This window comes from Lissotriton helveticus, chromosome 12, assembly GCF_964261635.1.
Source record: "Lissotriton helveticus chromosome 12, aLisHel1.1, whole genome shotgun sequence".
Classification (NCBI taxonomy): domain Eukaryota; kingdom Metazoa; phylum Chordata; class Amphibia; order Caudata; family Salamandridae; genus Lissotriton; species Lissotriton helveticus.
This window is the reverse complement of record NC_136073.1, coordinates 282,825,581-282,839,050: the sequence shown is the minus strand read 5'-3', so window position 1 is coordinate 282,839,050 and position 13,470 is coordinate 282,825,581. Positions and strand designations below refer to the sequence as shown.

The window sequence follows — 13,470 nt, the reverse complement described above, 5'->3', positions numbered from 1 at the left end:
TACTAAGCATTTCATGCAACATACCACTGCATTCACAATGTCGAAGGGTACTAGGCGCAACATACATCATTGCACTCCTCCCTTAGGGCAGTCCACGCAACATACCATCAAACTCACTGTTTCATAGGGCACACCTTACATTCTAGGCCATTGCACTCATCCTTGTAATATGCCCTATACTAGAGTTCTCAGCAGATATGCATCAATAACTCTTCTATGTTTGCTGTTTGCAGTTTTACTTGCTGCCCTATATGTAACTCTTCTCCACATTCTCTGAAAGGAGTCGCCTCATAAAATGACTCCCACCTGTCTGATATACAGATCAGTAAACATAATACTTGTGCTTGCTTTTGTCTTCTGTCATTGCCTGTACACCTCACATTCCCTACGTTCTTGCAATGCCTTTGAAGTAAACCACTATTTCCCATAGTCTGGCTGACATAACAGGAATATAGTTAAACAGTGAAAATGTGCCCATTGAGCTGGCAGCTCTAATTTCGTACAGTTACAAAGACCTACCCCACAAGATGAAACCAAGAGAGTACAAGGCTTTTATAATTCCTCTCAACATGAGGACACCTCTTTTTCAGCATATTTAATAATGAGCATTGGTTCAATTAACAACCACACCTTACATCTTCCTGGCATCTGCATGCATGAGCTGTCAGATATTGAAGAACAATAGACTTGAAAATGCTGCCTCCAGCAGATTGTTTATCTCATATTCTTCATCTGCGCCTCCAGATTTAGTTCTCAATTTATTTGGCCCAGGAATGCTACTTACACAGTAATCCTGCCCCCATACATTTCATTGAGACTGGATGTCCGATAGATTCCCCGGAGGATATTCTCCTACCCTCCAGCTGTCATCTTTTATCACCCATTGGAAGCTCATTATTTCTTTTATAGCATGCCTTCATTGCAGCCATGGTCTTCTTCGGAAAGTATGGAACGTCTAATGAGTGATGCCACTGATTCTCACTTCTCAGTAAGGCCTTGAATGTTTTTGCTTTTGATTGGGGACTTCCCAGCAGCCTCAGGACTTTCTGTACTTCTGCAAACTTCATTTCTACAAAGAGACTTCCCAATCGTAGTAGAAACTTCCTCTTCTTCTTCCTCTTCTTAATTCTTATTTTCATTCTTAAGCTTCTGCAAGGTACTGTGATTTAGAACTCATCATTAGTATAAAGACTACAAAGAAGCTGTACTCTGGTGTTCATACAGGCAACTTCTATATCAAGAACTCAAGTACAGATATGATAAGCATGTGTAGATACGCCACCAGGTGTATCATGTGTTTAGTGTACATATTATGACTGACTAAGGAGAGATTGTGCTGATTGGTTGAGTATTGAGTGAAGGAGAGTGAATGGAATGGCCCAAGCTACTGGTTAGTGTTAAATTGTTTAGGAATGCAATTTAATTTTGGAAAGAGAGAAGGATTAAGTGTGTGTCACAGAAGATGTGTTGTAACCCATTATAGAGCTTTACTATTGCAGTCATTATAGAGCTTTACTATTGCAGTAACTGGCAATAACTCATCGGATATGATCCTAAAAAAGAGATAGGCGTAATTGTGTGCAATTTTCTGTTTTATCTTACCCTGACATTCATATGCATAGCACACAACTTTTAAGTTGAAGATGGCAAGGTGAACTTCCCTCCTCTAAACAGAATTAAAATAAAGAGAGGAGAAGGGAGGCTCCTCTGCTTTCTTGCAGGTGGGAGGGAGGAAAGATGGGCAGAGATATTCAAAGAACAAGAGGACAAGATTAACTGACTTGGAGTATGAGGCAGCAGCATCTCAAGGGGGTTATCCACCTTGGCTGCCTCTAGCGCTTCGGCCCTTTCATCCCAGAGAGCGAAGAAGCAATCTTTCCAGGTTAAGTCTGTGGCAACTTGTGCAAGTCAGAGTCTACGCTTAAACATGGACTTGCAGACGATCTCACTGCTGAACATTAGTCAAGCGAGCACCGAGAGTGCAAGCGGAAAGGAGACAGAGTATGAAGAGTCCAGTGTTTCTTTAGAGACTGATCCAATCGCCCTTGGTCAATCTCCTTCAGGGGCTGAATCACTGGTCATTAATATAGGGGAGCAAGCAGGGGAGCAAGTAGGGAGTTTAGCTGAGGCACGCCATTTCAATTCAACCCTACAGAATATCCCCTTTTACAAAACAAGCAAAACCATGTGCAGGCAACGAGGATGCTTCAGACGGAACCTGAGATGGCAGAATCAGCGCCAGTCGTAGAACTAGGGGTACCACCAGCACTAGTATCAGTACCAGTGCCAGTGATTCAGACTCTTACTCCCTTGCATCAGACATCTGTACCCTGTGACTATGGGCTAACACTAGAAGCCAGCAGCAAGGCATCAGAGGGGAACTCACTTAATCCCAGGAGTAAACCAGGGGGTGACTCCCCATGTGGGTATGCTCACCCAAACTCAGTAAAAAACCATACCGGACACTATATTGCTTGAGATAAGAGAGTTAAAGTTGTCACAGGCTCAAGAAAGCTCAACTCTTCATGAAAGATTATTGAAGATAGCCAGCCAGAGGGAAGGAGGCGGAATCTAGGATTTCTTGTCTCGAAGATAAGATGCAGTTTGAACAGCAAGGAATGCTCAACTTGGGAAAGAAAAATGGCTATTTGGACATTAAGACTGCAGAGTTGGATAATTATACAAAGCGTTCTAACTTACATATAGCAAGCATTCCAGATGGAAGTTAAGGCCAGAATGTGCCTCAATGGATAGGCGGTTTCATCAAAACCCATGCAAGGTCAGATTTTTCAGGGTAATTGGCATTCACGACGGCTCATTGGGTTCCACCTCAGTGCCACCTCAACTCGAAATGTCCACGTACCATTTTGGGGAACTTTGCAGTTTATCGTATTAAAGACCAGATTTTATCCAAAGCTATCCAGAGTTAAAACTTCTCAACTCCTGAGATTTCCCAGTTTCGCCTTGTTTCTCAGATACGTCTGCCGTACCAGCTCATCGGTGAAAAGAGTTTGTAAAAATGGCAGATTTGTTCAGAACTCATGGTGCCCAGGTATTGGAAATCAGGACTTGTCTGCACTGTTCCCCAACTTTATGCCCCATTTGAGACCCCTGTATGCTGGTTTTCTGACTCTGAGAGTACCATGGGCTCTGCTCTGGGCAGGCCCAGGGCCAGTGATATGCTGAAAATACCAACCGCTATGTTGAAAACACAAGTGAAAACACACACATGCATTAGGGTACCCTATATATTGGGGTACACTTACAATTGGCAGCCCTGTGTTGCAGCACTGTTTTTAAAGGTACATTCTCTGCAAATTCGACTTTGGTGGTAGGGGCACCTAAAAAGTTATACTCTCCAATATTTGTGCATATTAGGTACCCCCAGGGTCTCCCCTGGGTGTTTCAGGGGTGAAGTACATGTAATTAATTATAAGGAGGGCCCTTATAAAAGATGTTTTATATACCCTGGGGATAGAGACATTACACATTTCCCTTTCCCCATTGTAGTAAGGTGCATCCTAAAATCGACTTTGGTGCTATGAGAACTTTGGAGTGAGCATGTCCACTATTTTTGCATATTCAGGACATCCAAGGTCTCCCCAGGCGCCCCAGGGGTGTAACTATAATCAGGGCCTTTATAAAAGATGTTTTATATGCCCTGGTGATGGGGAAATTGCACATTCCTGTTCCCCATTGTAGATGCCTAACTCCATAAGATAACATTGCAATACTTTATGAACGCATAAATATTGCTAGGAATTGAACATTTTATCATTCAAGGTCCTAGGAAAATGGTATTGATAACTCCAACATTATGCCATTGTTGAATTTATCCTAAAATAAACAGAAAAAAGTTATTTAACTTTCTTGTCTGTAAGTCAACAATCAGCCTTCCTGTGGTCTTTCCTGATTGGTCAGAGATAAAAGGATTAGCCAGGCTGCTTTGATGAAGTGATAAGTGGCTCTCCCAGGGAGAGGCTATCTGGTGGCAAGGGTTCTGCTACACCGGAAATCCAGAGGAGGGGCAGGGGGTCATAAAGCATGAAGCTTCAAAGGAGGAATAGGACAGGCAGGGACTGCCAGGTCCATCTACCCCATCCCCTCTGACTCAGCCAGATGAGAGGCTTAAGATAGGAATCTGCAGATGTTAGGGGGCAGAAAGTTATGCAAAGCTGCCATACTGAGAGTTGGTTTAGTTAGCTCTTCATGCTCTACTGAGAGTTCTGTCATGTTAAATTTTGGAGGAATAGGGCTTTGTGGGAGAAGATTATGCTGCACTTTGGAGGAAGCTGTCATGCTCTGGGGTATTGCCTTGCAACTCATTGGACAGGAGTGCAAGGTGCAGAGCCTCTGAGATCTGCTGCTTGAAACTAAGAGGAGAAGAAGGATTGCCAAGCTGGAAACTTGATTTGCACCACCAAGCCCTGCATTCTGACTGACTGTGCTACTGTATTATCTGGAACTACAGCCCGGTGGATGTACCTTGCTTCAAAAGAACTAAAGAGTGAACATCCTGCAAGCTACAGGTTAACAGAGCTCACCTGGAACATCACCTCCAAGAGTCTCCTGCCTAGAGTGTATCCAGTGGATGTGTAAGGTTTTTGACAAAGGGCATTGTGGAAGTTGTGGTTCAACATTTCAAGGACCATCCCAGAGCTCCCAGACACTTGGATTGTGTTTTGAACATGTTGGACCCCCAAGAGAAACTTCAAGAAGAAGTTCCAGAGGTTTGGAGAACTTTGGAGCAAATTTGGAAAAAAGCTCCATAAGGTGACTGACATAAATGCAAGAGCCACCTGCAACCGCAACCCGGCACAGATTCCAGGTTTGTCCCACTGAGAAGCTACAGAGGTCCAACTTCCAGAGTTTGACTGGGAGTTCCCTGAAAAGCTCTAGAAAAGTGACTACGTCCAAAGGGAAACTTTTGACCGAGGACTACCACGAGGGGCAGCTGAGCAGGGCTCCAACGCAGTCAGCCTGAAACTTTGGTGGTGCTATGGGTTTCTAAGCACTAGAAATTGTTTATTCTTCAGAAATTCATATCTCCGATTCCCTACATTGGATTTTGGTCATTTTGGTGTATTTTTCAAGGTAAAAATATCTCCTAGTCTTATAAATTGCTGTTGGGTTTTTATTGGGTGTTGTGTCTTAATTATTTACTGAATTGGTGTTTTTCGATGTTTTCCATACCTGTCTCCTAAGTTAAGCATACCTGCTCACCCATAAGCTACCAAGAGTTGAACATGGGAATAATTTATAGAGGCCTAAACTTAGCTCTAGACCATGTCAGTAGCCTTATTGCCAGTGGTAGATGCATATTTACCACTACTAATAATCCACTTTCCAATACCAGGCATCTGATTTACAACAGTCAAAGGTGTTTGCGAAGGGACAATTTCATCTCTTTAAGAACGTGGATGAGGCTCGGGAATTTTTGTCAAAAAACCCTAATCAATATGGCTATGATCTGTTGACAGCTTCTTTTATCATCCTCTTCACTTTCTGAAGGCAGAAGTACCACCTTACACCACCACCTAGTATGAATTAGGTGGTGGTGTAAGGAACACAGGTAGGAGGGTCGGGAAGTGGGGCCATGAGTGTAGCCAGGTGCAGCAACATGGCTTAGCTTTAATGAAAACTTTAATGGAAGGTTCTGGAGTGGGAGACTGAGCAGGATGTGGAATGCATCTACAAATACAGTCGTATTATTGGATGATATATAAGGTTTCGTTTTTACTGTGCAATGCTAATGGGGTTTTAAATGGGCGTAAATATGGAGGCCTAGTGCAATGGTTGTCTTGAGTAGCACAGGCGTAATTTTTCTTTAAGAGACCCACCTAATACTCATAAACTTTACATCCCAAAGTAATACTCGGATACTAATTTTGCCTCACCTGGGGCTGCAGTGCGGGGTTGTGATTTATTGGAAGGTGGTTCAGGCATACAGGGATCCCAGAGGAAGATAGCTCTAGTTAAATGTTTTAGTACAAGGCACTTGAATTTGGTTAATTATTATGGTCCTGTTAGCAATGAGATAGACTCACTCATAAATTTATATAACCTTGCTATGGAGGTTGAAGGGCCTATGATCTTAGGGAGTGATTTCAATTATATCCAGGGTCTTGCAGTAGAAACATCTAACCAGACCAAATAACAACTCAAGCCAAAAACTAAGAAAGTTATTACCACCATAAAGCAAGATTTTCAGTAAGTACATCCCTGGTGGCTCGACCATCTTGGTGTAGGTCAATACACTTACTTCTCACACAGATGTAAGATGGCATCACAGCTAGATTTTTTCCTATTTGCCCAGGCAGTTAAAGGTGAGGGTTCAGATATTTGGGGAAATGCCTTTTCTGACCAAACGGTTGTATCTATCAGAGTAGATCCAGAAATTCCCATTAGAGAATGGCCCAGATGGCCATTTGACAGGTCTCTTTTGATGGATCAGAATTGGCTTAAAGAAACAGAGTTTTTTCGGATCCACCGTAATACAGTGCCTGTCTTTTTAGTCTGGGAGGCCTTCAAAGCAAAATTGTGTGGCCATATTATAGCTTATAAGGCAAGTCAGAGCAGACTGTGTGCTTTATTTATTTATTTTTTATTTTGGTCATTTATTGAGCACAGCGAATCATCCCCCCGGGGGATCTCAATTATAAAGTGCAGTAAATTCTGCCCCAAGTGCCTTCATGGAGACAGGGGGCAGGGTAAGGTCTTAAAAGCAGCTGGAGGAGGCTAAGCAAAATCTCAGGGACTTTTTTATTTTGGAGGAAATAAATAATTCTAGAATAATCCAGCAACAGATGGACGAAGAAAATCAGCCGATAGGACATTTTTTGGCCTGGTCAACTCGTATTAAACAAGACAAACAAGTGGTCAGCCAAACAGTGAACCCTGCTACTCAGGTGCTAGCAACTGAAAATTAGGAAATTGCTCAAGGCTTTCTGCAACATTATAAAGGGCTTTATGAAGACACCTATTCCGTTCCACATCCCATTATAGAACAGTATTGCAGCTTAATATGCTTTCCACAAATGTCAGGCTCCCTAAGACTAATAATTTAAACAAAAATAAAAGGCTTAGAAGTCGCAGAAATGCTCTAAAAGATGCCTCATGCAAAAGCATGCTGAAATTATAGAATACCATCAGAGTTTTATAAGGCGTTCGCAAAAGAATTGATTCTGTTTTTAGTAGACCTGTTTAACTTAATAATGGAAGGAGGTAAGTTCCCTTCAGCTTTCAAAGAATCTACCACAGTCAGCTTTTTAAAAAAAAGATAAATCCCAAACAAATGTCAAATCCTATTGTCTGATAAGCCTGATTAATGCAGACTATAAACTTTAAACGAAAGTCTAGGGCAACCCACATTCTTCCAGTAGACAACATTTTAATTGACAAGGATCAGAGTGGGTGCCTATCAAACAAGATCATGGCAACAAACACTATTTTTTTTAATTCAAGCTATAGATTATTTCACAAACAACCAAATTAGTGTTGTGATTATAATGATGGACTCTGAGAAGGCATTTAATTTGGTCAATGGAGATGACCTTTTTTATAGTCTGGATACATTTGGGTTCCCCGTCCAGTTTATAATGATGCATCGGCTCTCAATTGCATGTTCTGTTTTTAAGAGCAACTCAAGAATAAAGAATAATTTTTTTAAGGAAGAACGACTCGCACAATGATTTATTGAGAAGATATGACTTTGTTTTCCGTATTTGTGGACTATGGTTTATAATCTCTGTTACTTGTTCATTTAAGTGTGAAGTTGAGTGCTGAACCACGCTGTGTGTTTGGTATGCATATTAGGTGACACACAGATGCTCAGTTAAAATTAATACAAATTAAAAAAGATGAGGGAGTGTTTGGGCTCCACTAACTATACCTATGACATCTAACAGTATGGATCGTTACCTAAAACACGTCACTCAAGTGATGCTAATCAGGTTGCGCGGTGGTGGCAGTCCATCTGGCTTTCTATCTTGGGGTGACACATTGACAAAGTCCTTCAGGCCAGGGGGCCTAAAAAGCCTCTTAAAAGGCTGAAGTATGGAAAGAAAATCCAGAAAACTCATCAAAGCATTCCCAAATGTTCATCTTTCAGCCTTAACCAGTTCTGCGATATTAAATGATGATGCCCCACAATTCTCTTTGTAGTTAACAACACTTTGACTGCATGCTAAGCAGAGAATTGCACTTTCAATGTAATGAGCTACTTTCCATGTATTTGAGAGTGTTTGTTTTCTGTAGTGTTCCTACACAAAGTTCAGGAAAATAAACATTCAAAAAGAGGTGTTATCCTCAGACTCTCCCCTTGTTGTCCTGAGTTTTGGAACATGACAAAAAACGAAAATATTCAGCTTATCTCCAAACCACTCCATTTTGCTAGGGTTCTATTTGCATCATTCTTTCATTATATTTACAATTTTATTTTCAATTGTGTTAGACTCTTAGGGGCAGATGTATCAAGGGTTTTTTTTGTCGCAAACGCTGCAAATCACAAAATAGCAGCGTTTGCGACCAAAAAAACGGGAATTGGCATGTATCATGCAAAGAGCCTCGCAATATTAAGGAAACGCAAATTTTGCGATTCCTTAATATTGCGTAAGCATTTAAGAAATCGCAAATTGCGATTTTTTAAATGCTATGTAATAAGCATTTCAGGTTTGCGAATTTAGGCTAAGAAATCGCAAATTACCACCAACATGCAGTTGGTGGTAATTTGATAATTCTTTTACAAGTGCACTTTTTGCAATTTGTAAAGGTGCCATTTGACGCTCATACATGCCTTTAGGGCATGTATGTGTGCCATATGTGCACACATGTCAATTTCAGAGGTGCAGCAGGGTGCCCTTGAGACACCCCTGCACCCTTGAAATTATTCTCAATTTGCGATTAGCAAATTGCGAATCGCAAATTGAGAATAATTTCACATTCATTTCTATGGGCCTCCTGGCCCCTAGAAATGAATGGGAAATTATTCCTTAATTGCGATTAGCAATTTGCTAATCGCAATTAAGGAATTTTAAGAAATTGCTAAAAAATAGCGAATTTCTACATACATACCATTTTGCAATTCTCAAATAGCGATTCCTTAAAAATCTCTATTTGAGAATCGCAAAAGGGTATCTTGATACATCTACCCCATTGTTCCTTAACAATTATACGCATTCAATTTAATTTGTTGAATAGTCACATACACGCCCTCTTCCCAGAAGAAATAGGTATCCAGTGGCAAAACTAAATATTGACCTATAGTTATAAGAAATAAAGTATTGCTAGGTATTGTTGGGTCATGAGTATGTTCTGTCTCATCCCTCTTCCTGCTTCATCTCAGGAGCACCGTTTTGTAGGTATGTATACAAGGCACTGGTTAGGATGGCAAACCCCCTTCCCAGGGGAGTTTAGGTGAAGCAGTTTGGGAGTTTTTGTTTCAAGTATGGGCTGTGTTGGCCTTGTGCTTATTACTCTCATGGCAGCAAGGCTTGATATTGAGCAAGTTGTATGTTTAATACCAAACATGCTAATAAAAGGAATATAAGCAGATTTAAAATAGGTTTTCTGAAATACCAGTGCTCTGACTGACCATCACAAGCGAGAAATGATAATGTACTTTTTGCATTAGACTCAGCTATTATTTTATCTTTTAGTTGTGGAAACTTAGTTGACTGGTAGAGATCCAGCCCAAAATAAATAATAACTTATGAAAAGTGTATTTAAAGACATGATTCTGAATTATGTGGCTGTTTTTTCATACAATGGCAATTAAATATTTGAAATAATTTACACTACTTTACGTTACAAAGACAATTCAATCTGATCTATGAACACTGGTTTCATCCTTTCTCCCTGCATACTTTCTCACCTTTATTCTGTCTGTCTGAGTCGACTTTAATTCACCTCTCTTTCTGTCTTTAACTCACCTGTATGTCTCTCTCCCTCTTGTTCTCTCTTTCTCTCTCCTGTCAATCTGTCTTTTCACCTTATCTCATGCTGCTTCTCCTTTTCAGTGCTCCCCATTCGTGCTCTTCCTTCTATTTTGTACTATTCCTTAACTCCATTCTCTCTCTCTCTCTCTTTTTTCTCCCAGGGCAGCACCTTCCACCACACCCTGTTACTTTTGTCTCCCTCTTGACTGTAACATACAATCAAATGACGTACTTTGGTTTCCGGCGGACTGGAATCATTGTCTGTAAACTTGGGTGATATTTCTCGTAGAAGCTGTGATGCCGATCATAATGTTCCGGGGTCTCAGGTGACGAGGCCTCCAGCCCACTTGTCTGCAGGTACCACGGGCCATCTGTCTGTGCAGTGTTTCTCTGTAGAACAAAACAAAGCACAGCATATCAATTCATACAAATGTCCCCAAAAATGCTCGAATAGAAATGAAGTGTTTTAAAGATCCAGCTTTATTTTTGAGCATCAGAGGTCTTTAACAATGTGTTGAGTCTTGTACATTGATGTTTATCATATCTAGCCAAAGGAGGTAAGGTAGCACATATGGCGTGATGTGGTACCAACTAGAAAAACAAGATACACATCAAATAGAAATTGACCTAAAAGACACTATCCGGTGTACAGGTATGCCTGAAAGTCTGTAATATATTTACATTTGTAAAGAATTCAGCACTGCCTACATTTAATTGTTTCCCTTATATGCTTAAAGAAGGTTTAGGAATGCACTGTGGACTAGTGACTTTAAAAAGTAATTTAAAACTGCTTTGTAAGTGAATGTGCGAGTCCTCCACCAATGACTTTTTTTTTAGCATAAACCAAAATGATGCAGATTGAAAAACTCTGGACAATAAAGTCGGAAAATACGTCATCAGATTTAAATACAATTTTACATTGGAAATTGGGTTTTGTCTACCAAGGAAATATTATAGTATCATCCGAAAGAGCAAGGCCACGTAATTGTTGAATTTATCATAAAGTCTGAAATCCAACTGCTTGTCTCAGTCACATACTTGGGATTTGCAAATTGAAGCTCAGACTAGGGCCCTCATTCATAGTCACGTGGAGGGGTAGTTATGCATGCCTCTTGTGTAGAATCCAGACGGCAGCAATAACATAGGGGGTCATTACGATGGCGGACGGACATCCGTCCGTCCGCCATTGTGCCGGAGCTTGGGACCCTCTGCCTGTAATGTGGCTGGCCCGCACATGAGATTATGATGCAACCGGCACAGTGGCGGTCACATCGTCTATCTCTGACATTGCGGAGGGTGCTGCTGGCTGCAGCACCCGCCGCAGTGTCCAAAAAGCACTGTTTTCATTTCCCTGCATTATGTGGCAGGCACCACACGGTGCCCGCCACCTGGTGCAGGGAAGTGTAAGGGGTACCATAGGTACCCCCCCAGTGCACACCCACCTCCCCCAAAACAAGGGGGGCCCGCTATGGGCCCCCAAATGCAATACCTGTCAGCCTGTGAATAGAGGTTTTACCGCCATACACAGGCTGGTGGGAGTGCAGCATCGTAATATGGCAGACTGTGTGGAACGCTGGTTAAGTATTGTGCAAGGTGGAGACCAGCAGCGTTTATCTTTCAGAAGACCCCCAGACTGTTGTTTCTTCTCGTGGTTAGAACCGGGAGTCTGTTTTAAACAAAAGACTTTGAATCAAAGTGGTGACTGTTCGTGTTTTTCTCACTTGCATCACCTGAAAATTGCCGGTATCCATTATAGATTCTGGAGACTCCACTGTCTACCTTATCCGAGGTTATTCAGAAGGTCTCCCCACAGGACAGACAGATTGTCCACTGAAGAAGGGACTGTCAGGTCCCGAAATGTAATTGATTATCTGTCTCTTTGCAAATGTTCTCAATATACATGTATAAGGAATTCATGCTTTTGATTTCTATGTGAATGCAACTAAAAAGTGATATCAATGTAAAAAAAAAATTGGGGGATTTCAACAATTACCTGTAAAGATTTACATTTACAATTATATTTGCTATTCTTGTGATTCATTTTTGATATAGGGTTGTTAAATTGTATTCAATGACCTAGAGGGTCACTTTGTGACCATTTGTGGATAGTGCGCAGTGTTGCGACCGTCATGGTAGCATTTTTCCACTTTTGCCAGGCAACGCCACCATATTGTTGATGTGGTGTGGGTCCGCCAGGCAATCGTAACAATTGCCTGTAGCGGACCCGTGGCGGACAGACTTTGCGTCTGCCAGCACACCGCCCGCCTTTGTAATTTGGCAGGCAGAGAAGGGCTTTACGATGGCGGTGAAACCGCCACAGGCAGGCTGCCGGTGGCAGTTTCACTGCCATCGTAATGACCCCTATAGTAATTTAGTATTAACAAGCTCAGGGTGGGAGGCTACGTTTGCTTCTCTCAGTTATTGGAGTAAGATGGGGAATATGGAGGTAGTGAAAACAAATTGGACTGGCCCACTGTGTGGAGGTAGTGGAATATTAGTTGGTATTCCAAGTCACTTGTAAATTGAGCTTACTCAGCTGGGCACAAATAGCTTTTGTTTATAAACCCCTCACACACCAACCTGGTTGGTGTCATGCTTCATCATTGGGGTCCAACCAGGCAGCCGAATGCCGCCTGGTTGTGCTTCAACGCCTGACTACAGTGGAGCAGGTGTGGTGCAGTTATGTGATGTGGATGAAGGTGAGTAGTAAAATACACCTCTGGGAATCCTTGCCCAATATTTTATTAGTGGCAGCCCAGGGTGTGAGATAAAAGTATGTGGTGCAACTACAAGTAGAAAAATTATGACTACTTCGTTGTCTAGGTGTTGGCGGTCTACATGTTTCAGTCCCAAAAGAAAAGTGTACGGGACTTTCGTCAGGACCAGGTAGTGAGTGGCAAAAGGTGGTGCCACGTGTGAATAATATCCAACACACGCGCTAAGGTGTGTGGAAAAAGGTTAAAAAATGCAGTTTGTTCAACTTACATAGACTGCAGTGAAGCGAGAAAAATCCTGTGGGGAGGAAAAGAGAACAATACACAATAAGGCATTATCAGGGTCTGCTAAAGGCAGTGCCAACCATGCAGGATCTGGTGAGGTATGGCATGCATGGCTGTGCCTGTTGTGTTGAGAACAAGTGACAAACGCTGAAGCATGCGGTCAGAGCATGCTGGCTAAAACAGGCTACGTGCGTAGTACACAGTGAATCACCATAAACTCCAGGCGTATTCAGTCATATTGCAAGGACTAGTGTCTATCTATCACAGGGCCGGTCCCTACGGTGAAGGTGACTGGCCCTGGTGTCACTAATATTTAGGGAATAGATAGTCAGACAGTACAAACATATAGAAATTACGTGCTATCGGCATGCGCTGTAAATATACAGTGAGACAAACACACAAACAAAAATTTTGAAGGTTAAAAACATTGCACCGGTATTTACTTTGCTAGGGGTTATAGTCCAGAAGATCGGGACGGGGGGAGAGATACTCCCGTGTATTATCTGGAGGAACGGGGAAAAAAGGGGGGGGGGGTT

At 41.9% G+C, this 13,470-nt stretch overlaps 1 protein-coding gene across 2 annotated transcripts in view; it reads right to left on the bottom strand.

Moving 5' to 3' along the window:
* The window catches only part of ABCC12 (ATP binding cassette subfamily C member 12), a 1,077,363-nt gene that overhangs the window by 674,930 nt on the left and 388,963 nt on the right, over positions 1-13,470 (bottom strand). For both annotated transcript variants that reach the window (XM_078670535.1, XM_078670536.1), the window contains exon 3: positions 10,168-10,325. In XM_078670535.1, the coding sequence (XP_078526661.1) occupies positions 10,168-10,325 (158 nt within the window). The remainder of the gene's footprint in view (positions 1-10,167; positions 10,326-13,470) is intronic.